Source organism: Phoenix dactylifera, chromosome 4 (assembly GCF_051530095.1).
Source record: "Phoenix dactylifera cultivar Ajwa chromosome 4, Ajwa_hap1_PhDact_Kaust_v1.1, whole genome shotgun sequence".
NCBI lineage: Eukaryota > Viridiplantae > Streptophyta > Magnoliopsida > Arecales > Arecaceae > Phoenix > Phoenix dactylifera.
This window is the reverse complement of record NC_143193.1, coordinates 49,004,472-49,030,224: the sequence shown is the minus strand read 5'-3', so window position 1 is coordinate 49,030,224 and position 25,753 is coordinate 49,004,472. Positions and strand designations below refer to the sequence as shown.

At 38.3% G+C, this 25,753-nt stretch overlaps 4 protein-coding genes across 11 annotated transcripts; 2 read left to right on the top strand and 2 right to left on the bottom strand.

Annotated features, from left to right (window-relative positions):
- Positions 1-376: 376 nt before the first annotated feature.
- FRS11 (FAR1-related sequence 11) lies at positions 377-8,029 on the top strand. Of its 8 annotated transcripts, none has more exons than XR_015977317.2 (6): positions 377-723; positions 1,805-1,892; positions 4,857-5,870; positions 5,960-6,403; positions 6,506-6,585; positions 6,750-6,880. XR_015977317.2 is itself a non-coding variant. In XM_039133574.3 (6 exons), exons 4-6 carry the CDS (start codon positions 4,893-4,895, stop codon positions 7,362-7,364), a joined length of 2,037 nt encoding a protein of 678 aa, XP_038989502.3. In that variant the 5' UTR covers positions 381-723; positions 1,805-1,892; positions 2,965-4,563; positions 4,857-4,892; the 3' UTR covers positions 7,365-8,029. The 8 variants fall into 8 exon arrangements, 7 of the variants coding, with proteins under 7 accessions (XP_088576454.2, XP_038989502.3, XP_038989500.3 ...); XM_039133574.3 differs by lacking the exon at positions 6,506-6,585 and adding an exon at positions 2,965-4,563 and having other exon boundaries at positions 381-723; positions 6,750-8,029; XM_039133572.3 differs by lacking the exon at positions 6,506-6,585 and adding an exon at positions 2,965-4,601 and having other exon boundaries at positions 382-723; positions 6,750-8,029.
- Positions 8,030-9,959: 1,930 nt separating this feature from the next.
- Positions 9,960-13,643, bottom strand: APO3 (APO RNA-binding protein (DUF794)). The gene is made up of 3 exons (XM_026800983.4): positions 12,894-13,643; positions 11,069-11,546; positions 9,960-10,941 (listed from the first exon to the last, which is right to left on the bottom strand). The coding sequence occupies exons 2-3, from the start codon at positions 11,494-11,496 to the stop codon at positions 10,113-10,115; spliced, it is 1,257 nt and encodes a 418-aa protein (XP_026656784.4). The 5' UTR covers positions 11,497-11,546; positions 12,894-13,643; the 3' UTR covers positions 9,960-10,112.
- Positions 13,644-14,249: 606 nt separating this feature from the next.
- LOC103696024 (uncharacterized protein At5g01610-like) lies at positions 14,250-15,273 on the top strand. Its single transcript, XM_008777512.6, has one exon. It carries the CDS (start codon positions 14,597-14,599, stop codon positions 15,098-15,100), a length of 504 nt encoding a protein of 167 aa, XP_008775734.2. The 5' UTR covers positions 14,250-14,596; the 3' UTR covers positions 15,101-15,273.
- Positions 15,274-17,921: 2,648 nt separating this feature from the next.
- LOC103696030 (endoglucanase 3-like) lies at positions 17,922-21,192 on the bottom strand. Its single transcript, XM_017840350.5, has 6 exons — positions 20,929-21,192; positions 19,640-20,143; positions 19,283-19,432; positions 19,009-19,120; positions 18,756-18,919; positions 17,922-18,406 (listed from the first exon to the last, which is right to left on the bottom strand). Exons 1-6 carry the CDS (start codon positions 21,160-21,162, stop codon positions 18,077-18,079), a joined length of 1,494 nt encoding a protein of 497 aa, XP_017695839.4. The 5' UTR covers positions 21,163-21,192; the 3' UTR covers positions 17,922-18,076.
- Positions 21,193-25,753: the final 4,561 nt, after the last annotated feature.

Sequence of the window (25,753 nt, the reverse complement as noted above, 5' to 3'; positions counted from 1 at the left end):
CTCCATCCCCGGTCGGCGTCCCCTCGGCTCCCTTCCGGGGTGGTCGCCCTCAAGCCAGATTTCAACCATAACAATAATAATATAGTATGCGAGAAGAATTATAATTTTATTATTAACGTTAGCTATATGGAGAATGGAGTGTTTTATTCGGGCAAAATCTTTATTTTAGTATATATATATTAGGTTTCTTATGCAAATTGTGATATAATAAATTAACCAAATACTGCAATTGGCAAATAACTATTTTTGTCATTTTGTTTTGTATAATTTCAGTACCAACAACTTATAAGTTATAGCAGCCATTTTCCAGAAAAAGGAAAAAAAATGCTGAGTTCAAGGAAACCTCGAGGACGTCCGTGCCCGACCCTTTACCCCAGGGGCACCATGGCCGTGGCCTTTAGATTCGGTGGGGTGGTAAGAGATCAGAGACCGTTCAATCGTAATCGGACGGTTTCCATTGCAAGCTTAGTACTCGGGATCAGACGTTCAGGATTTAATCAGGAGGTTGGACATCGAAGAGATCAGCAAGATCAAGCTTTGCTCCCCTCCGGCGCATGTTAGGGTTTGGCCTTTCTCGAAATCCTTCTCCCTCTTCCACTCCGCGGATCTATAATCTCCTTCCCCTCCACCCTTCTCTACCTCCTTCTCTCCCTCACTAGGGCGCTATTTTGGCAATTCGAGGGGTGGATTGGAGAAATGTGGTGAATTTTTGGATCAAATTTGGTATGAGAAGTTCTATCTGAAATCCCAACGCTCAAATGTGGTGATTTTTGACTTTTGATCCTATCTTGAGTGTCTCTGGTTTAGAGTAGTGATCAAGAGACTATTTTATGGTTTTCTTTGACTAATTATTAGTATTCTTAATTTCAGCAGGGGATTTTGTTTCTTTTCTTGTATTTTAATCTTTCCTGCTACCCAAATCTGATCTTTTTTTTTTAATTTATTTTTTTCCCAATGGTGTCTTCTCTATCCGGACTTTTAATTGGGTTTGGTTTCTGCGTGCAATTTCCAGGCATTTTCTCAACAATTTAAACTAAAATACCTTTCCTTTATTTATTTTTTTTCACGTGATAGATCGTCCATAACGGTTGAATTCAGAGACTCCTCTCTTTAATGTCCATTTGGTTTATCTTTTTATACCGTAATTGATTTCCCTGTTCTTATTTATATGATAGAGTGCCGTGCTTTTGTTGAGTTGATCTTGAAAAAAAGGCTTCTTTCTTTAAAAAATTGATATTTCTCTCCTCTGAGCTGTTTAATATGCTGCATTTTTTCCTTGTGAATTTGATGTCGAATTTATATTCGAAAGAAAGTTTCAGCTTAAAAGAAGATGAATTGTTAATATTATTTTCGGATTTAATGGAGCATATCACTTATAGTCAAATTAGTTTTTGACCTTACATTGCAATTTATGAGCGTAATCACTGCTGTGATTACTGCTACTGATGTTTAAGAGTCAATTTCCTTCGAGTATTCACTCTACCTGATGACTGATTTTTCTCAATGTGTTGTATTTCCACTTTGTTTTACATCAATGTAATTGCAAAATGGCTAACAGGTATCGAGTATAAAATATGTATGATCAAAATTTACTTTTACAAAATTTACCTTATTGAAATAGACAGGATATGCTGCTCTTACTTCCAGATACGTTATACCAATTCCTCTTTGTGCTCTTCTCTGTTTTGTAGAAAGAACAGAATCTTTTCGTGTTGCTATCATGTTATTGTCTCCTCAGTTGGGCCTATTGATTTCATTTACTGTTACAAATGCTGAGTAGAGAATATCGTGTTGCAATTTGTAGAGTATTTGAGCTGGGCATCACTTGATTTTCATAACTTGGAATCTGCAGTAAATATCAGCAGCTTAGGTCTTCCAATGATCTCATGAGAGTATGTTCCCAAACTTTGTTGCACTATTCTCTATATGCTTGCTTTTGCTAACCTGGCTTGCAAGTGCTCATAATTTGTGTGTCATGTGGAGGAATTGTATCAATAGCTTGTCCAGTCCCATTGCTCAAAACGCCAGCTTGTAAGTGGGCTGTAACAGAATACTTGCTAGGCATTTATTATTTCTTAAGATATTTGTTAACAACAATGAGCCTTGACCTGTTGACTAGCAAATTCACATTACCTGGCGATTTGGTTCATTGGGAAGGGCAACATACCATGATTTTTATGACTTAACTGGAAAATGCTAACATATTCTGTTTTACTTGCTAAACAGTCTTGAATATTCATTTTAGATAAAGCCTCAATCAGCTAAAAATTTGAAATATTTTGCTCAGTATTGATTTATTTGGGTCAATTTCTTCTAGCTGTGGAATGAAAGGCTAATTATTTCTTTTGATATAATTCCCATAACTATTACTAATTGCTTATTTTGCAAACTTGTTCGGAAATTTAAAGTGAAATATCCTTTAGTTGTGCAGAATTACAATAGGAGTGTAGATATATTTCTGATGGAGGTTTCTTTTTAAGGTATCTGCAAGGATAAGATGCTTTGCATATTTTAAAGTAATATTCATGACCTATGATGCCTTGTTGGAGTTCCTAGGTATCCGGGCTGTTGCTTGAAATTTACCCTTTATCTGTAATAGAAATATTAAACTCGTTTTTCACTCATTAGCATAATTATATTTATATTTATTATATGGCATTTGAAGAAAACAATCGAATTCAAATTTGCACAAAAATTTGAAACAACTTTTAGTTTAAATGTCATTTAAGACCCATTTGGTGGATTCAAAGTTTTGTGCTTGGGTGCAATGGTAAGGTTGCTCCATTATGACTTGGGTGTTATGGGTTAGAAACATGAAAAAAGACTCTCCTCTATTTTTAGATGCCCTTTTTTTTGGTGGATTCTTTATAAAATGGTTCCAAGACTCTAAATTTCTGTTTTTTTCTTTTTATTTTTTTGCGTCTATATCTGTGCTTATGCATGTGATATTCTTTTTCTAAATAGAGGAAGAAGCGTGAGAGTCAAAAAGCTAAGTGAGAACCAGCTATGAAGATGAACTATGACGAAGAACAGCTGCGCATGGCCAGACCAGCTAATATAAGGCGTATGCGAGTCTAAGGATTGTGATGAATGTCTTGACCATTTGAATGACATAAATCCAAATTTGCACTATGAACTAATAAAGTTGCGCCGATACTTTTGGCACTGTTAACCACTAGACTCCAAAATCTTAAGTTGATAGGAGGATGGTCCATACATATTTAACGTCACCTAAAGTTTCTTGCTTATCTGGGACTATCCTGTTCTCCAACAGGTAGTAACATGATTAGGTCAAAATTTTAGATCTGAAGTTTTAATTTGCAAATGGTGGACTTATGAAGATTTGGAGGCTTTTGAAGCCTCGCTATGTGTACCTGCCATTAAAACTGCATGAGTTGATTTTGACCCATCAATTTAGCCTCCCATACTACAGCCATTAAAGCCTGCATGCATGGTCACCAACCGGATGAAATATTGCTTGTGCTAGCTATTGAATGTCCTGGTCGAGATATAGTTGGGAGTAGTACGTTGCTATGATATCAAATACACAGAGCAAGGGCAAATTTTGATACTCAATGTCCCAAAAGTTAAGAAAGTTTGGTGAAAATGGAGATTCTGAAGAGCTAAAAGCAGTAAAGAACATACAAGGATCATGTAAAGAGACATGGAAAGATGAAGAAACGATGGATGAGTTATAGAGATGGCCTCTTGGAAACAATGAATGAGTGGAAACACTATGGAAGGGGTAAATAGGCATCACCTTTTAACTGACAGAGGAGAAAAAACGATTAACACATTAATTACTGTTCAGAGGAAATACATGTCCAAATTAGGCATCTGCAGATACCCATGATAAAATGCTCTCATTATTCTGGGTGGAATTTAGGCTTTATTGTCGCCAAAGGAAGGCAGAAACTATTGTTTCTTTCAATTTCAGCCCACTGATGATGATCTTCTGCACACTACTTATTATGTCTGGGAAGCAGGCTATATTTGTTGGATTCTGTCGGTGTTCTAATGTTAAAAACATGGTGTTGGACTGGCTAGAAAGTAATAATTAGAACTTTCTGATAGTCAGCTATCAATAGGAGACTCTGTCATGCACTCATGCTCCAGTCTATCATCCGATGAAGGCACTAATGCAGATTGGTTAATGGTAGCTGAATCGAGTGATAGATATTGGCGACAGATGTACATATCTTGCATTCAAGACTCCAAGTTCTGGTTTTGGATGATGCTCACAGTGATGTGACACCACAGGAATTGTGGAGCAAATTTTGGAGTGACAGCTACTGCAATAATCTCTGCTGGAAGCAAACTGGCTTTGCATAGACATAAAGGGATCATAAGCGAAAGGAAAATTCATGACATGTTAATTATGGGCACATGATTTGCAAGCTCTATTTCTTAAATGTTACATGTGAACTTCGTCATTGTCTCACCGAGTATCATCTTAGTTTATATTTGCTCATATATGCCTGATGGCCTGATATGGTGGTTCTACAATGGTGTCATGCATGCAGTTCTGGTTCGGTCAACCATACCTATGTTGATTTATAACATGTAATAGATACATTCCTTGAAATATTGAAGTTTGTCCGGTATGATCATCCTAACCAGAAATAGAGATCTTTCTTCTCACTTAAATGCTATTTTCTCTTGAAAGAAAAAATAAATTCTCCTCTTGGATTTGTTCCTTCAAAGTTCTTGATATTGAGGAACTTGTTCTTCTTTTCTTTTCTTTCCTCTTTTATTTAAATTTTCAATTCTTGGTTTGCCTTTCTGTTCCTTTTTCTCCTGTCTAGTTTTGCATGGCATGATATGTGATAGAAGATGATACACTTTGTCATGTGCAGGGTTTTCTTCCCAGCTATTATTCTGATGCAAAAGTAATGTCAGCAGAAGCTAGAGCAATGTTAGATGTTTATGATGATCCCTCAGAACAGAGGTCCTTATCTTTGGATGACACTAGCAGCGCGGAAGAATCACCAGAGGACACAAGGCTTTCATTAGAAACCTCCATTGATGCAATTCCTTATATTGGCCAAAGATTTGTTACTCATGATGCTGCATATGAGTTTTACAGTGAATATGCAAAGCGATGTGGTTTCTCAATTCGTCGTCATCGAACAGAAGGAAAAGATGGAATAGGGAAGGGACTCACAAGGCGGTATTTTGTATGTCATCGTGCTGGCAATACTCCTACGAAAGCACCAAATGATAGTAAACCACAGAGAAATCGGAAGTCTTCTCGATGTGGGTGTCAAGCATACATGCGCATCAGCAAAAGCACAGACATGGGGGTAACTGAGTGGCGAGTTACAGGCTTTTCTAACCATCACAATCATGAACTCTTGGAGCCTAATCAAGTGCGCTTCCTTCCAGCCTATCGCACTATCTCAGATGCTGATAAAAACCGCATCTTGATGTTTGCAAAGAGCGGTATTTCCGTACAGCAAATGATGAGATTAATGGAGCTAGAGAAGTGTGTTGAACCTGGATATTTGCCTTTCACAGAAAAAGATGTGAGAAATCTCATACAATCATTTAAGAAGGTGGACCAAGATGAGGAGAGTATTGACCTTCTTAAAATGTGCAGGAACATAAAGGAAAAGGATCCCAATTTCAAATATGATTTCACTATAGATGCCGATAACAGGCTAGAGAATATTGCCTGGTCATATTCCTCATCGGTCCAGTCATATGAGATTTTTGGAGATGCAGTTGTATTTGATACAACACACAGGTTAACTGCTTTTGACATGCCACTAGGGATCTGGGTTGGCATGAATAACTATGGAATGCCATGTTTCCATGGCTGTGTTCTTTTGCGGGAGGAGAATGTACGGTCCTTTTCATGGGCATTGAAGGTGAAGCTTCAAAACGCCGTTGCTTAAACTTCTAAAAGCTCTAACTTTTCCTTTTTTTTTCCATACTCTAAATTTGTGGTGCATGACAGGTGTTTTTAAGCTTCATGAATGGAAAGGCTCCGCAAACAATTTTGACTGACCAAAATATGTGTCTCAAAGAAGCAATAGCTATCGAAATGCCAAGCACAAGACATGCACTCTGTATATGGCTCATTGTCGCAAAGTTCCCATCTTGGTTTAATGCAGTTCTTGGAGAACGGTATAATGACTGGAAAGCTGAGTTTTATAGACTCTATAATTTGGAAAGCATAGAGGACTTTGAGCTTGGATGGAGGGAGATGGTCAACTCATTTGGGCTTCATACAAATAGACACATTACCAATTTGTTTGTGTTTCGGTCGCTATGGGCACTGCCATATTTGAGAAATCATTTCTTTGGAGGAATGAGTACAACAGGCCTATCGAAGTCGATCAATGCTTTCATTCAGCGGTTCTTGAGTGCACAGACCCGTCTTGCTCATTTCATAGAGCAAGTATGTCATGGGGATTGTTTATTCAAATTCCTAGCTTGCATCAATAACAGTGATCACTCAAAATATTAGTTTCTTTCTCATGAACTTGCTTTTTATACATAGGCATAAGGCACTCCTAGATACAGCTCAAGAAGGCATTATTTGATAAATACGATCATGACTTAAGATTAATATCTGCAAAGGTCTAGAGATTTCTTTTCTTTCTTAAGTTCTTTTTCTTTTTGAACTTATATTTCCTCTATTTTAATCCTAAAACCAAGATTGTGAAAATGCTGAAATTTCATGTTTCTTTGGCAAGCAATTTGCTCAAATATAGTGAATGATTTTGTTGCCACTGTCTCCATAGGTTGCTGTAGCTGTTGATTTTAGAGACCAAGCTGGGGAGCATCAAACCATGCAACAAAATTTACAGAATATCTGCCTCAAAACAGGTGCTCCAATGGAAGCTCATGCAGCTGCTGTCCTCACGCCCTATGCATTCTGTAAGCTCCAAGATGAGCTTGTCATGGCTGCCCACTATGCCTCATTTCAGATGGAAGAAGGCTGTTTTCTTGTTAGACACCATACTAAGATGGATGGTGGCCGGAAAGTGATTTGGATACCACGGGAGGAACTTCTCTCTTGTAGCTGTCATATGTTTGAGTTTTCAGGAATTCTCTGTAGGCATGCTCTACGAGTGCTTTCCACACTCAATTGCTTTCAGATTCCAGATCGGTATCTGCCCATCCGTTGGCGTCGAGTTAATTCATTGCCTTCAAAGCTAGTGCAAGCGGCTGCTGCAAGTGAGCAGGCTGAGCAGGTGCAGGCTCTGCAATCTATGGTCTCAGCTCTTATATCAGAAGCAGCTAAATCAAAAGAGCGGATGGATATGGCATCCAAGGAGATCTCAATTCTATTATCCCGCATAAGAGAGCAACCCATTTCGCTGCATGGTTCAAGAGACTGTGTTCATAGGAGTTGATGAATTTACTCTTGCTAGAACTCATACTGGCTAAAAAATAATAAAAGCAGAGCAAGATGATATGTAAGATGGTTTGGCTTTTTTACAAGAACAGGGAATTGCAGGAGCTGAGAATACAGTCTGTTTTTGTTTGCTGATAAACACACCGGAGAGCTGGGCGTTCTGTCAATTATAATCAGCATCTTTCACCAATTGTGGAACATACATACTCAACATTGCTATGCAGTTTTGTGGTCTTTAAATTTGCAATGCAATGTTTTATCTTCCACAACACTTACAGAATATCAGTGTTTTATGCCATGAGTTGAATTATATACAAATTTACAGAATATCGGTGTTCTAGGCCATCAGTTGAATTATCGGTGTTCTAGGTCATATCCAATTCTTCATTGTTTTGTGCCACCAGTCATCTATTACCTCATGCTGTAAAATTGCGAGTAGAAATTTAGAATCAGCCAGCTTTCTTTGGAACATTTTCAGACGTTTCAGGTCGTATGCATTGACTGTTTTCATACTCTTATATTTTCAGTGGTGATCCCTCATATTAACTGGTAATGTTGCGTTATGTAAGATTTCCCTTTGTTGTAATGAGAGGCATTACATTTTTTGTCATCTTTTTATCAAGAGAAGGCTTGGAAGATGGTGTTTCAAGGTCATTGCAGGTACATGTTCCTATTTATCAGGTTGACTGACTTAGCAGATATTCCCTCTGCATGCTATGGGCAACAGCTTTGCTTCCAGATTGCCTGCAGTAAGATTTTATTCTGAGATGCCAGTATGGATCATCGAATATCAGATTACTAGATGGTGAGGCATTTGACGTTCGGATAAACCGAATGGGTCTCCAAAAAAATCTGTTACAGCATTGGTGGTTTGGTGTGATAATAGAGCAAGGCTAGACAGGAACATAGGCTCTACTGGAAATAAAGACAACGGATGTCAAAAGCTGCTCAACAGCATCTGAACAAGAAAAGCCAGCAAACATGTGGATAGCTCTGTAAGTTTACTATCATTGCATGACATGATATAATCAAAAGAATACGACTAACCGGATTATATGGGGTTCATGGGACAGTTGATGTGGCATCATCTTTTCGTCATGTGGAAAGAGGTTATAACATCGAAGAACTAATTCTTTTTGTGGCTCATGTAAATATCATGCTGATGAGAGATACATTTCAATGTTTTTTTTTTTTTAATGAAATCTGCTTATAAAGCAGTCCACCAAACATTTTCCTGTTACCTTAACAAATATCCTAGGGTTGTTCCATTGTCGCAGAGAAGTCCCACTAAGGCACCGTGATTTGGTTACATGTTCTTTTGTTTTCTATTTTTTCAGATTAGAAGGGGTAAATCCCCACCTTTTACCCTATATTCACTCCATCCCTCGAGCATTGACTCTAAGTAGAATCAAACCCTCAATTCTTTGCTCAAGAGGCATGATATTATCCGAGTAATATTCATTTAGACGATGATATAATGCATAAATTCATACCTACAGCGGCCGTCGTTGCTCAGCCGGTAGAGCACATGGCTTTTAACCATGCATAAGCATGGGTACACTGCAAACATTCTTGATACAATTTTTTTGATTTGCAAATTTCAGTTTTTGAATTTTTTATGATATTTTATTATCCAAATACTATGTTTTTTCAAGAAAAAAAGGTGCAGATGTTGATTTAACTATCATACCTATGGTTTCACATCCATGCTGGACGTAGAAAAAATGTGTATATCTAACATGTATGTCGTAGACTATCGAAATGACATGTATAACATATGGACATTGATATTACCATTTGCAAAACAATTAGATACATCATACATTATCGAAATGATATATATCATACGGACGTTGATATTACAATTTGAAAACTAATTAGATTACTAGAAATTATAAATTTATTGATTCGATGGAAGAGAAGGAATCAACAAAATCCTGTTAAGCCTTATATGTGTAACTTCTCTCTCTCAAAAAAGAAAAAAAGAAAGAAAGAAGAAGAAGAAGAAGGAGAAGCAAGCTATTATGCCCAAGCTTCATAATAAATCTCTTCATGAAATCACCTCAAGTACTTGTCACTAATGGAGGATCGACTTTATATCAATGTTGGATATACTTAGCTCCTAATGTTACATGGTTGCCATGCATTTAGTTGCACTTTGGGACCATCTTATTTGAAAACCAAGGAACTCAAGAGGTTCATCATTTCTAAATTCGATAAGAGGTGAGGACGGAGGCCAGCCAGCTATCCCATGCCCTTTGAATGACCATCATGTAGCGCTTCTTGATTAAGCTCACCTCCTAGGTTTAATCGAAGCACGCAGTTTATCCTCTCTAATCTTCAAAGATAGAACAATCGTAAGAAAGCATTAAAAATGTTAGTGTGCCTCTTGAAATGGATTGAGACAGGCATTTAGAGAGGAGGCAAAAAAAAATAAATAAAGTGAATGGATATTGAGGGAAACAGAGGACAAAAAAACAGCAGTGAGGCAGAACTAATATCTCTACAAAAAATTACACAAGACAGAGCAAACAGGGGAAGTGGGTAGCTGCAGCATCAGCACAGAATCACAAAGCAAAAGGCCAAAAATAAATGAAGCAGACGGGAAACGGGTAACTATATTACAGAAGCAGCCACAAGTCTTTGATACCTTTCCCTTATCTTTACATTCTTCTTAACAGCATATTCACCAGCTGCTTTACAGGTAAAACAATGCAGGCTCGAAAAATTAGAGATAAAAAAGAAATCAGGCAACAAGATCATGTTCATCAAGATTAGGAGGTACAACATCCAACCTCATCATACTTCTATATTGTTTAGGTACTGGTGCTCCAGCCTGCACACAAAGCTCCACAATGGCTGGAGCCTTCCCATAGTACCTCTTTAGCTCATTAACTAGTGGGGAGCCATGCAAGTCCCTCACGTGCCATACATAGTTTGGCCTAATCAAATCATAGATGGTGGCTTCTTGCCATCCATGCAAACCATCGCGGTGCTGGTGCTTTGAAGCTTTGCACATCCTCACTTTGTGTCCCTTAGGCCCCACCTGGACTTCAGGGCAATAACCACAGGTTACCACACTGTATTTCTTCAAAAGCTTCATAGCCCCTGATCTCATCTCCAACCAAGACTGCAATGTCCTGGCACTCAATTCACTCACCGTCATTTGCTCTTCGAATATGCTGTCCATGGAGCTGGCTCTTCGAGACTGATTCACTGATTCAAGAGTTTCCTCTACTGCCACAGCCTGTTCTTCTGGGTCGAAGTCTACAATCCTTCCATCAATTGAGTAAACAGGCTTAGTTCTTCTTTTTGTTGGGTAACCTTCAAGGTCTAGACCTGCTTGGATGCACAGCTCTACTACTGCTGGAAGCCTTTGGACTCCAAATCTTTCTTTGTGCCCAACTCTTGGCTTCCCAACTCTATCATACAGGTGGTAGCAATATGGGAAACCTACAACATCTCTAAGTCCTCCTCTCCTCCACACATGGATAGAGTTCCTTGAACCACACTTGGGGCCTTCACAACTCCTAATCTCGTGCCCAAAGTGGCCAATGTGCACTTCAGAACAAAACCTGGTCAATATAGGATCTTAGTCACCCTCAAATTATTTTTCTTGTTTATCGCTGCCAATGGGGTGCTCAAGGTGCCAAAAAATAGTGACAATTTCGTGAGCTGGATGGTGTGGATCAAGACTCTTACCTGCATCTTTTGACAGGGATAGCAGCATCACCATTGACAAGTTTGGAGAGACCATGAAGCAGTGATTCCCTGGCATTGTACACTTGATGGGCTACCTCAATGAGCTCAGGGACAAGGAGGCCATTCTCCGGGGCATGTTCAAGAAGGCGGCATGGGTTTTCCTGCCTAGCCCGCTTCTCTTCCTTGGCCCTTTGGATCAACACTTTCATGGGGGTTGGATACGGTTTCCTTTCCCACTTCTTCGCAGGCTTCGGAACATCAGCATATGGGAAATCCTCTCCTTCCTCATTCTCCTTTGTATCCCCTGTTTCTTTGTTATCACAAACTCTTTGGGTGCCAAATAGAGCTGAGAAGTTGATTTGAGTCTGTGGAATCTGCCTTTTCTTTATCCAAGAATAATGTTTCATCACAAGCCTTTGCAGTAGCATTCCCCTTTCCAAGCTGTTATTGTTCTTCCTTCGTTTTCTTATAAATTCTTCTGAAAAAGGGCAGCAAAACATTTCTTGATAGTGAATTTAGAGCAGTCATTTGCTGGTGCTTAAACGAAGTAGAATTTTAACTATAAAATAAACAAATACATCATCAACTAAAAAATTTGCAACTGAATAACCTATAAATGACAATTAATATACAAAATATAAACAGAATAATTACCAATTTAGGAGAAAAGTTTCCATGAAAAAGTGGTTCTTATTGTGAGAAATTTAAATTTTCAGTTTGTGAATTTCTTTTCATTTTCTCTAATGAGCCATATATATTGCCAATAGGTTAGTTATTTATCTTACAATTGATCAGACATTCTAGTCATATGAGTCAATACCTAAGGAAAAGAAAACATATGATAGTTTAGGTTCATCTAGTTATTTCAAAACTCGAAAAACCATCCCCTTGGTTTCTACTGGTTGAGTTCATATCACTCAAAAATAGAGGTTCATAAGTAAGGAAACAGATATATGGCAGAAGAAAGTCCTGATCCATTCCCGTAGATGATTAGCCAAAATTTCAGCAATAAAGATTAATTTGAGATGTTCTACGTAGGTCAGCAAAAGCAAAATCCAATTTGAAGCGCTAGCACCTAGGTTGTTGCGTGACCACTGCAATCTTGCAAATGATAAGATCTAGAAAGAGGCATGTAGAGACAACGACATATGTTTATCATGCAAAACTTTAACCACAAATAGAACAACAAAATGTAGAGGTATAACTTCTCTTGGTTCCCATTTGCTTCTATCTCTGTGCTTATAGCCCTCCTACCATTTTAACTTGTTCTCTGAGCTGATTCGAACTCAGATGGCAACAGAATTCATTCAATAACATGCTCAAAATTAATAAAAAAATGTACCAATAGTTATTTTCCATAATCTGAAAGCCTGAGTAGCAGCACTAGATAGGTCAACTAGTAGAACGGTGCAACACAGAGAATTCTGTTGCAATGAATATATATTTGATATACCTCTAGAACAAGCGATCGAAATATTAGCATCACTGAGTCATTTTGACAAACACATCAACGCAAATATGAATGATAAGAAACAATAACAGATATGCATGCTCCATCCAACTGATACAAATCCGAGAGATAATGCAGCAGCACGCAATTACAAATAAAGAATATCATAAAATCCGATGAAACAACGTGAAGCCATTCATAGAAAAGACATGCAATTCTTGTTTGGTTTCTTCAAACACGTATCTCCCATACAGTCCGAAGGAGATAACGGGGCGCCAGACGCTATAGCATATAGACAAACACTTGGAAGGAATGAATTATCCACAGACAAAAGACACGCTACAGCCGAAAGTAGGGAGAAATATTGCAGCCAACCTTCAGAGAGAAAGCTGTGATTCGAACAAAGAAGCAATCGACTACTTGGATTGCGGGCGAGGAGGAGGAGACAATCGTCACGGGTAGGGGGCTCCCCGACGGCTTGGAATCTTGGTTTTTGAGCAGAAACACAACCCGTAGGGGAAGTTATAGCCACCGTCCGCGCAAATTATATCCTACACCAGGTGTACCAGCTCATCGGTACACGGGGCTAATAAAACTCCGCCACGTGGATAACTGATCACCTCAGCGTAAGGAAAGAAAGGAAGCGGAGGAGCCGCTTCCCCTCCGCCGAAACCCCGAGTCGCCCTCCCCGCCGCCGGCCAAAGGAAACCCCTTCTCTTCTCCCCCAAAACTTCAAATCACTGAAACCCATCTATCTTCGTCCTCAAATCCAATCAAACTATCGTCCCCATCTCCATCTCAATCATCTCCCAATCTTCCAAGAAAAGAGCCTCTTTCCCTGGAATCGGAGCCGCCGCTGCCTCCTTGGATCCCGACCCCGCCCCCCATCTCCCCCGAACCCTCAAATCCCATCTCGCCGCTGGCGAGACCCTCTACGGCTTCTTCCTTCTGAGCTCCTCCCCGACCCACCTTTGCCAACATCGCCGGCCTCCCCTGTCTGCCCTTCCTTGCCGCCGCCCGCATCCCGGCCATCCTCCGCCTTCCGACCTGGGCCAAGAAGGTCCTCGACCTCGTCCCCCAGGGCCTCATGTTCCCCATGATCGAGTCCCCCACCCATCGCCACCATCCCCCTGTCAGTTGTCCACGTGGCTTCTTTTATTAGTCAGGTGTGCCTCTGAGCTGGTACACCTGGTGTAGGATAGAAATTTTTTTTTTTTGGGAAAGCATAAGATAGGAAAACGCGCCATCTCTAATTTTATAATATTTTTTTACATGAAATAACCCTTCTAAATATTAAATTTTATATAAATATCTTTCCAAATTTATATTTGCGTATATACCATCATAAATATTTATTTTGCTGTTCTATTCTTTTTTATTCTTATTTTTGCATATGTATCCACACCATCTAACACCGTTAAAAAATTAACAATTTCAAATTAAAATTATTAAAATATTCTTAATCCGTAGATATACAAAAAAAAAATGAAAAAATAATTTCAAAATTTTATTTTATTTTTAATTAAAATAATATAGTTTTTATTAATAGTGTTAGAGAAAGTGTTTGTGAAAAATAGTATTTTATAAGATATATAAATAAATACAAATTTTAAAAAAATATTTACATATATTTAAATTTTTAGAAGCATATTTATGTTAAAAAAAAATTTATAATAGAACATGAGCCCTGACTCAATAGTCGCAAAAAGTCCCAAGTTCCAAATCTCTAATCACCAAACATATGATAGTGTAGAAATCTCTTTTTAACATTAATAAAGGCAAAGCATCTATTCCTGGAATATCCCCTCTCTCTTTCTCTCCCTAGCCGGTCTCGCTCTTCTCGAACCAATCCTGGAAAAGTCTAAAACCAGATTCTCTCTCTCTCTCTCTCTTTCTGAACTCTTTTGGAAAGCCATGATCTTTTGGAAACAACTACGAATTTAGCAAGCCTCCAAAGCCCATCAAATCCCCCATTGCCTCCTTTTCCATAACCCCAGCACCTCCACGTAAAAAAAGATCCAATCTTTTTGATACATTCTCTTCTCCATTCCCACCATCCCATCCCACTCCGAGCCACCATGACCTTCTCCTCAAATTCCCACCTCCCAGCTGCTCCCACGTCCAGAACCCTTCTAGCGTTTCTCTTGCTCCTCTTCCTCTCCCTAGCCTTCGCCGAAACCAAGCTCTCGGACGCCCCCACCGCCTACGAGCTCCTCGAGAGATTCAATTTCCCCAGAGGAATCCTCCCACAGGGAGTACAGAGCTACCTAATGAGTAAAGATGGCACCTTTGAGGTCTATCTCAGCGGGGACTGCGAGTTTAAGGTCACCGGGAGCTATCTGTTGAGGTACAAGAGGAAGATAACCGGCACGGTGAAATCGGGCACGCTTAAGGACTTGAATGGGATCAGCGTGAAGGTGTTGTTCTTGTGGTTCGGCATCAATGAGGTCGTGAGGAGTGGCGATGAGCTCAACTTCTATGTTGGCCCGCTCTCGGCCTCCTTCCCCTTGTCCAACTTCGAGGAGTGCCCCCGGTGCCGGTGCGGCTTCGATTGCGCCACCCCCTTGGTTTCGGATGCTTAGAAGGACCCTGCTATCGTGGGTGATCAGCGAGATCTCTTTCTCTTTATGTATGTTTTGGTTTTAATTCTAGATCATGGATTTGGCAATGATAATCTTTTCTCTTCTTGTATTGGAATTTGGGAGTTGAATTAATAAGGATTATATACTTAGTGTGCTTGTGCAGGCTTGATCCATGCATTCGTGTAATTTAAATGCATTTAGTTTATTCTTAGTATAAAAAATTCTTGAATCAAGATTATATGTTTGTATAGCTATCTTTTTTTCTCTTCCTGATGTTATTTGGTGTTATTATACAGCATTGAATGTTGAACAGATATAGATTGGAAATATCGGAGCGTTATTTTCTTGATTATGGTAGTTGGATTATGAATTTGATATTCTTAAAGTTTTTCTATCTAATTGAATTCTTTCGTTGATTTGATGTATGATACAAGTGGTGACAGGAGTGGGGTCTTTTGTATTTCCCCTCACTTGTTGTGGTTCCCCCTGTCCAAGGGTGGGGAGTAGCTGCTGCCTATTTTTGGTTGCTGCACTATGTTTTTTTTTCTTCCCTCTCCCTTTCATCTTTGCTTTTCAGATTCTTTGGTTCTGTAAGATTTCTATCTTTAAACCTGTTTTCGTGTACAATTTTATGGGTGATACTTTGAATTTGATATTTCAATTTGGATGTCTGACGAATAAGATCATTTATTTCTTGTGCTTCTGTGAAATTGCTCTAGGTAGGTTTGATTGCTGACATGAATTCTTGAATTGGGAATTTGAATTCTTAATAGTTGAAATGCGTAATTTTGGATTTTGGGTAAGTATAACTTGAAAGGATCAAATGCTTGTGTTCTTCATATGCACAAAGTCAATGTCTTGACATATCATTGTGCAGAGGACCCCGAACTCTTTGTTTGGCAATTTCTTCCATCATAATTTCCTATGCTACATTTTAAACTACTTTCTGAAAATAGTGCTTTAGATAGTGAGCCTGGGAAGTTCTTTTAGTTTGGATACTCCAGGATCCAGTTTAATTGGATCTGCTCATCTTAACAGGTAGATACAGTGTGACTTATCTATATGCTTGATTATGGTGCACAGATAGCTTTAATATGGAATGACCAGATAGAGGAGACTCCATCTGATGTTAATCGAATATCACCTACAGGTACAGGAGTATAAGTAAGAATTTTTTTAAAGAAAAAGAGGTAGAAAGAGGATAAAATTTTCAGTTAATTTCATGTAGGTGGTTGTTGGATAATAAAGATTAGGAGCTCATAGCAGTTCTGAAACACATTGCTGATTATCCTTAATCATTTGGATCTGTTAATTCGAGCCATTTTTCTTAACAAGCTATTCAACTCTTTTTCTTAATCCCTATTTGTCTAGCTTTAAATTCTGTCTCTTTTTTCTGTTTTTTATTTTTATTTTTATTTTTTTTCCCTTGTAGGTGAGTGCCCTTTCTATCTATATAACATCATGCGGAGCTAAGTTTGATATAGACTCTGCAAAGCTAGGCATGAGCTTATAAACCTTTCGTTCAGAGTCCCAAGGTTCGCCATACCGGTACCGAACCCCGTACCGTTGCCGCACTAGTATAGACGTATCGAGTGTCAATACGGTACGGTATGTGGTACACCAGGCGTACCGACATTGGCGCACCGATACCGGTACCCATCGGTACGGATACGGTACGTCCGGTACCGACTGGTACCGATCGGTACAGTATACTATGGTTCAGACCAACTTGACTTTAATGTAAAAACATTCAACAAAATCAGAAAACAACAAGTCCCGAAAAGCCCTAGGCAGTTACTATCTTCAATTCACTAGAAATTTTATCCTTGTAGGTGAGCGCCCTTTCTATCTATATAACATCATATGGAGATAAGTTTGATATAGACTATGCACAACTAGGCATGAGCTTATAAACCTTTCGTTCAGACCAACTTGGCTCTGTTGGCTTCTCGTACTCTTAGGCTAGGCCTGTCTCAAGATTTTCCTTAAGACTAGTGATCCCCTACCTGTTTCAGTTCATTTCAACCTACTTAGGCCTATGTCTGTTTAACCAATATTTCCTATTCCATGAACATCCAATTTGATGGCATCAAACTTATCAGAAGTTTGACAAGATCTTAATCAGCAAAATCAATTTGCACTCCCAAACTTCGTGCCCGAACATTTAATTACACCTCCAAACTTTAGCATGCTAAGAAGTGCAGAGTGTTCCATCTGATACCCACCTATATCCTATCAGTTTATATGATGAGAAAAATTTGAAAAATAAATTGTAGAAAGCAACTATGAAAAAAATGAATCGTGGCCCGGTTCCTGCAGGAATATCCAAACAGGCGCTTCAAGTTCTGTCTAGGTAGAAACTTTCCTGAACACTGGCCCTCGAAGAAAACGAGGGACTTCGAAAGAGCATCCTCGTAGTCAGGGTGGCCCAAAATACCAATTACTGCAAAAAAGGCAACCAAAATCCCGAGAACCAGAGCCTTCTCCAGTCCCATTTTTCTCATCAAATTGCAATCATATGTTCTAATATTCCCCTTGGTAACTTAAAGCAAAAGGGAAAAGGTGATGAGGTTGCAAGTCAGTTATTTGCATGCGAAGTCCTGTTGGTCTCTAAGCTAGAAAAACCTAAACAGCAGCTAACCAGGAGAAAATGGGGTCCTGAGTCCTAACTGATGCTGCTAATTCTGGGATAACCATATATATATATATGGGTAGCAATGAGTGAACAGAGGTGCAGCTCATTATCGGAGGGGATTTATAGTTTCACCAAAAATGGCAAAACATAGATGCCTAACCAAGTACCAAAATTAAACTGGTCACATAACACAAATTTCAGATCCATTTCTTTATAATTTCAAGGAATATTAAAAGTGACAATTTATTCGAAGATTACATTTAAATTTATGAGCAAGCCCATAAACTTTGTTAATTTTAACATAGTGCAATCATCCATGCATAGAGTGCTACACCTTTTTTCTAACTATCATAGCTTCCAACCAAGAAAGCGAGAGAACCAATAAGAGGGGCATTTATGTATGTAGCCGGCTCCGAGTGGCTGTAGTCCGTTCGATCATCTGGAAAGGCATCATTTTGATCAGGACCGCCAACAACGGCACCTGTTAAGATGTTAGGGTTAGGGTTGCTGGACTTGTAGTACTGAAAACCAGCTTGGCATCCAATGGCACTGGGGTGGCTAGCCAAGGAGGGCAAAGAAGAGCCTCTGTGGTGTATCCTCTGTGGAAACCGTGTACCGAAGCCCACCATGTAGGACATATTTAGAGGGTTTTCACCCAGAATGTAGTCCACCTGAAATTGTAATTTGGTGGTATCTAGGTCAGAAATTTTATTATAGCAAAAAACCTCATAATCCTATAATCTAAACTTCACTAACAAACTAATATTATATAATATTAGAGTATTATTACTGATGGACATTTTAGCATGACTGAGGTTAAGCTCCTAATGGTAGAAAACCACAAAATGTGGGCTGCTCTTAAGATCTACGAGGCCTAATGACAAATTGACAGGGATGAAATTGTCGTTCATCCACCTCCTTCATCTATCACGAATATGAAAGCTTCAATTTATATTTATATCTTCCCTCCTTAAGCACTGCACTTTGAACCAATTATAAAGTGCAGAAGATATGAATTACCTGTCTTTTGGCCAGTGTTCTCAGGTTATTTGGTTTGACCAAAATGTTCCCACACTTAAAGGTGTGGTTGGAAGACATCATGTACTTGGCATAAGTATTCAGTAAGAAAGAAATGGAAGTGACATATTGGAGATTAGCAGAGCTCTGCTTGAATATAAGACCTCCTGCATCAAAGCCACCAATTTCAAGTTATAATAATTGTGTAAAACTTCAGTCCTTATGTAAAGATATAATTTGATATAATTTTCCTGACCTGGTGTGTACTGTGTTGTTGAGGAAGGGGAGTTGGGTAAAATCTTGCACATAAAATCCTCAGCCTGCAGTCTAAAGGGTTCAAAGGACTTGTCTCCGTCAACCAAAGTTTTCTGTGTAGGTAAGGGCGGAGAAAACTTCATGATGAGTATGTCTTACTTTCTTCTCAAGGAGAAGAACAAAGACCATAACTTAATTAAACGAGGCGGCAAAACAAATACAGTATTTAAATCATGCTCTGCTTATCAAATCACTTCTTTTGTAATTAATGTTACCCTGGATAGAAGTACACGGGCACCAGCCAATTTGTTATCCCAGCTAAAAATGTCGATGTTGTCGTTGGCTCCTAAAGATCTCAGGTAGCTGAGGTAAGAAATGTCATTTGATGCTCTAAATAGCCATGAAGCTCCCCATAGTAGCTCATCCTGTCACGAAATCAGCCGGCTAAGTCGCCATATAAAAATTTAGAAGATAAGTCCATCATCTGCTTTCCTTTACGGACAAGTGAGGCCTCAAGAAGGGGCATCAGGATGGCGACAATAGTGGGGAGATGATGTGTTCTAGAGAATGCTGTTATATTATGGAGTATGGATTTATAGCTAGAGATATTTAATTTGGTGCATGCATGATACCTTATAGCCAGAATATGAGCAGTAGTAAGGACATGCAGCACCTCCAAGCGAATCGCTGTACTTCCCCTGATACTTCACAGCAAAATCCATGACCTTCCTTGCCACTGACAGCAGTAGCTTTGAGTATTTCGGATCAGCCGACCGGAACACAATTGATGAAGCAGCCAATGCTGCGGCAGTCTCCGCCGCCACATCGGAGCCTGGGTTGGCTGCTGAAACCAAGTAGACGGTCCTCGGAGTGTCCATGTCCTCAGGCCGCTCCCAGCACTGGTGGTCGGCATTTGGGTCACCGACGCCGACGTAGAGCTTGCCTGGAGTCTGGGTGGCAGCCTTGAGGAGGTAGTCGGTGGCCCAACGGATGGCAGCCCTCGCATTGTTGACTTCAATCTTCATGCGCTTACCATTCTCAATTACACTCCATGATAGCATGGTGGTGGTGAAGGCCATGGGGAAGCCAAACTTGACATTGTCGCCAGCGTCGTAGTAGCCTCCGGTTAGATCCACCTACAAGAAGAGGGACTTGTTAGATTTGCAGTAATCTTATGTCGTGATGCCATGCAAGACTGCTAATTCCGAGACATGAAACACTTATTCACTTAGCAGTCTAAGCTGCCGTGCTATGGAACGATGGAACTTGATAATGGTTGTAGTCTTGTAGACGTGCAAAGATAGTGTTGTACATGATGCAAATGTTGTATATAGCTGTTCTTGTATATGCTTCAACCAAAGATACGGGTCCTTTGAATTATATATAGAGCTGCTAATCTCTGTATTGAATTACAGGGGGCATGCGGCGAGACTGATATTGCTCAAATTGGTTCTAGTTTACATAAGAATTACTGTATTTCATTGCTAAACTAGCTGCATATGATCAGTTCCCAAGTGATGATGGCATGTATTGTGTGTTTAGGTAACACATTCTCCTCAAGCATTTCTAATCTTATAGAAACTTCGGCGCATTCAATCCACTCTAGCATGGTATCAAGTATCATTAGTAATTGGATAGATATATAGGATGGGTTCCAGAACCACATGGATAACAAATAGGTCACTAGAACTGATACTTTCATGTGCTTATATTGGAGTTGAACCTGCTATACCATTAGGTCAAATGAAGTGGACTATCAAAGATTGGGAATGGAATAGTCTAGATATCTGGTTCTAGTGCCAGCTAAACTTTTAGCTCGGTGATTGGCGTATACCCCACTCTACAAGAAAGTGGTCTTTGGTTGGTGATCACACTAGAAACACATGTTATCGAGGTTTTCGACTGTGTGTTTGTGCATTACTTTTGCGGCCGAACCATCAGAAAGCCCGGAGTTTGATCGCCATGTGATCTTCTGGTCCTTGGGGAGACTCCCTGATCTTTGGCCTTGGAAGAACAAGATTGATTTGGCCAAGGCATCACTGTAATTAGGGTGTCCATGGACATGAATCCTAGACAAGAAAAAAGAGAGAAGAAGGAAAGAAATGGGAAGTTTGTTTGATGCCATTGGCCTTGGCAAGAGGGAATGGATGATCATCAAATGACTCAACTATGACTTATATAGTAAAATCCATGGATTGGAAGTCTATAGCCAAAGTTTTGTTTATATTTGTTAAGATCTTACTTTGTGGAAGAGATTTATGAGTCCATCCATTAAGCTAGGTGTCTGATTTATGCTATGCAAGACTACTCAATTGGTTAATATAATGAGGGGTCAAAGAAGGCATGTAGCTTCCTCTGGAATGCGCATTGGGATAAAGAATTCGATACAACTCTTGATTCGTGGGATCTTGTCTAGGGTTTTGTTCTTAGTGGACTTTTGCATTAATTTCTTCCTCTTAATTCTCACTATTGAATGTCATGAGGGGCAAACAATATTCCTTGCACATCATTTTGAAATCTAATATATGGAGGCAATAATATTACTGAAGACCTTCAGTCAAACAGGTTGACACCATGAAAAAAAAAATGAAAGATGGAGCAAGTATGCCAATCACTGAATAATTTGACACTTTAAATGTGTCACTTGCACATCATGCATCATGACATTTGAAATATATAGCCACATCTGCATCACATGGGCATTGCGTCGATGCACTACAAATCTCATGCATTCTGATGCATTATATTGTGAAAGATACTAACTTATTCGTTTACATGGCATGCTAAAGCTCCTTAATTTGATATGCCTACCCAAGTTTGTCTTCGATTCATCGATCAAAGAGATCAAACAAGTTAAGCTAAATATCCAAGTCAAAATGCCTATTCACAACATATTCACAAGTTATCAAGGAGCAGCCAAAAGCACACTCTTCCCTGGACAGTAGAAACCAAAGGAGGAGATCCAAGAGTCTCAAGTAGGGGTGTTGTGGGGTGTCTAGAGTGAAATTTTGAAAAATAAACTTGAAACTATTATTTCCTCTAAAAAGAAAAAAACATGAACATTATGTTTATATTTTTATTTCAAATGTAAAATAAATAGTTACTTACCAAAGGATCTAGTAAATGAAATCAATAAAGAACCCTGAAATATATAAAACCATGCATGTTTTTCCCCTTCTTGTTGTATAATAAGAAACACGTAAGACACAAGGGTTGAAGTTTAAAGATTGATATCTTTCTAAGCTAGACGGCGTATTGCTCCCTTTGATTATTATAAAAGCATATTTGAGTTATGACATTAAGCTTACATCTATTAATCTTGATGCATACATTGGTTGATGTATTAAAAGATAATATTAAATTAGTAAATTTAAGGTGAAATATACCTTCCCTAGCTTAGAAAATCATATATAATTGTAGAACTATTGTGACAAGATATTGGCACTACATGCTGGGTACTATCAATTGATAATATTAAATAACTATTGCTATAATATTAAATAACTCTTGGTATAACGGTAAATTACTCTTGGTATCAATAAAAACTTTATAGGTGAGCATTAGACTTTGTCTCTTTTCTAGGTGCGAAGTTTTGCTTCAAAGTTGGAATAAGATAACAGAACCAACGATTAAATTCTTACATTGACCTTGGGATCTGGAATTATGAAAACTAACGTTCATTGGAATTTGGTGAAGCATATAGTATATAGCATATAACGTTCATTTGCTTACTTCTAACTGTAAAAGCATATAGTATATAAAATGTCACGGAAATCCAATTGCTACCTGCTCCCTATTTTTTTATAGTCAAAACTTTGGTTCCATTTTGGTGGTGTAAGCAGTTATGTATGCTACAAAGAATAACTGCAAAAGAATCCTGCTGCTCGTGATTTACACAAGCTGATTGCTAGTATGTAACTCAACTTTTGTGATGACCCTCAAAGTAGGAAATGTGGCAACTTTATATCTTTGTAAAAAGTTTGATATCATAATGTTCTTGCGTACTTGGCTCAAAAAGATACTTGTTCTTGTGCTTCCAAGGGGGGCATGCGACTTTCTTTTATTCTTTTTTGAAAATAGGAGGATTTGCTACTTGAAACTGTTTCCCAAGCATCATGAAAAGATTTTTATTGGATTTTCTACTATCAAGAAGTCATCTAATATGCATCAAATTACAAGCAGGGATTCAGGGAAGTTTTCTTGCATGCTCATGTAGAGATTTCTTGAAAAGGTGATAGTGTGCAAGTCATAATATATATTTTTTTTCTTAACCCAAGGGAGGTTATAATGTTTCACAAGATAAGCGTAAACTTGACACTTTCTCTCATTGATTTTGTATTTGTAATGAAACTTATAATGTGTTGAGCAAGCAAAATTTATGATGGCCAGACACTTATTCCAAAATGGGAAGCTTATGATAGCATTCATCGTGCCATGTGTCATCGCAGACTTGATCTTGCTTTGTAAGGTAGAAAGTTGCAGCGTTTTATGAACATAGCACAAAGAAAGGCAAAGAAAGAACCTGGTCATGTAGAATAATCCTTCTCTCATTAACATTCACTTACAAGACATACAAGAAGCATGTTGAATGAGATCCACCAGGCATCAATGGCTTACCGCCCCTCCTGAGCTTTTTGCTTGGTTATGTAACCTTGGCACCATTAATGGAGAATACTTCCAAGTTCTAATCAATTATGTTGGAAATCTTAGTCTATCAGATTTGGTTCGAAAACCCGCCAAAACAATTTGGAGCCTGTTCCGGTGTGCAGTTTGCTTTTTTTTTTTCTCTCTCATTTTTTAGACAATTAGGAGGGAGTTTTAGATGACAAATCTCAGCAATTTTATTAATTGAAGTGATTGATATCCACCAGAAGTTGCTAAGCTATTTAAAACAGATAGAAATCAGTTTAAACAATTATTTCTAGCTTGGGAAATTCAAAGCTTAGAACCTTACCGGCTTCCTTTATCAAAAGAAAGAAAACTAGCTTCCTTTATCATTAATGAAAACTAGTATATGATCCACACGATGCGCAAGATATAATTTTTTTTTCTTTTTTTCAACTATTATGGAAAGAGTAGCGTAACAAATTATAATGGAGTCTTCAAGAGGCAAATTCCTATTACATATTACATATTTGCAAAGATTGGAATAAAAAGGAAAACATACAAACTTTTTAATCTCCATAGTCGTAAATTAGCTATAAGATAGAAGAAATGTGAGAAGATTGAATGGATCAGCAAATTGTGGTAGAAATGAAAACAATATCATCAAGTCCAAAAATCACTAGTTCAAATTAAATGTGGCATAACAAAACAAATACATCAACAACGAACCAATTTAAAAATCAATCTGAAGCAGAACCAAATGTAATCTTTCTTTAAAAACAAACCAACAGCCAAAAAAGATGAAGATAAGTGAAGTTCTAAATAATCATTAAATCAAACACAAACCTAAAAATGAATTCAATATGAGGTGGATTGAATTTGATGGGATGGACCAAGACTGAAATACTAAAAAGGAATAGCTCGTCAAATGTCAAGGTAACGGAGAAAGAAAAAGATACAATTCTTCTGGACTCAATACAAGAAGGATGGAATTTACTATAGGGAACCAAGACCTGGATACTTGAAAAGGTGAAGGCGTGACTTCTCGAATTCTAAACCAACTAATTAGAATAATCAGGAACAAAATTATTAAAATCTTTTATTTATTATAATTGGCTGTTAAAGCCTTCTAGCTCTTCTTAGCAAAAAAAAAAAAGAAGTATTCTATCCCTCATATTTTATTACATGGTTTTAAGAAATCCATGCGTGAATGGAACATGAGAAAGTCACCAACTTGAACATTGCTTCTTTAAAATTTGGTGGCCAGATTCTTCTGCTGCGAATAATACTAGTGAAATGATCAAAAACCCTGAGAACAAATGACAAAGTAGAGGCAGAAGCGTGCCAGTTGATTGAGATTAAGGTCCTCTTCTTTGCGAGAGCTCGGGACCTAACTGGTTTGACAGATATTTCTTTTCAATTGCCGGCTGGAAGCACTGCAATGGACCGTGCGAGTAGTTTTTTGACTAAGTTTCCGAAATTAGAGGAGATATATAACTCCATGGTTTTGGCACAGAATCAACAGTTTTGAGAAATACAGATGAGGTGGCAATTATTCCACCAATTAGTGGTGGCTAAATAGAATTAAAGAAATAGATCATTCATTTTGTTGTTGTACGAGAATCTTTTTGCAAATTATTGCTGATAAAAAAAAGGTTGTGTTCTTTACTTGAATATTATGATTATGTTATACTCTCATGGATAATGATCATTAGAAATTAGTGTTGTACTAATTTTTAACACCTTGCTTTCTAATGTATTAAAGACTTTAATATACAAGTAGATAAAATACTAGATGGCATGGTCCGCCGTCTCGGTATCGGATTCCGTATTGGTGCCATTAGTACAACATCGATACGGTACAATATAAAATTTTTTTTGACATGCGGAGTGTCGGTATATCACTTGTACCGGATATCAGTACTGAATCGATACAATACGCTACATACTATTCGATTCAAGTCGATACGGCACACTTTGCTTGATAATATTAATTTTATGTGATGCAAAGGCTACTAAACATAGTGCATACATTTGGCATTGCAATTTTGATGAGAAGTTTGTAACCTAAATATAAGAAAGCACTTTCTTCTCTTACCCTGCTTTAAATTAACTCATTACATTTTCCTATAATTAATGCA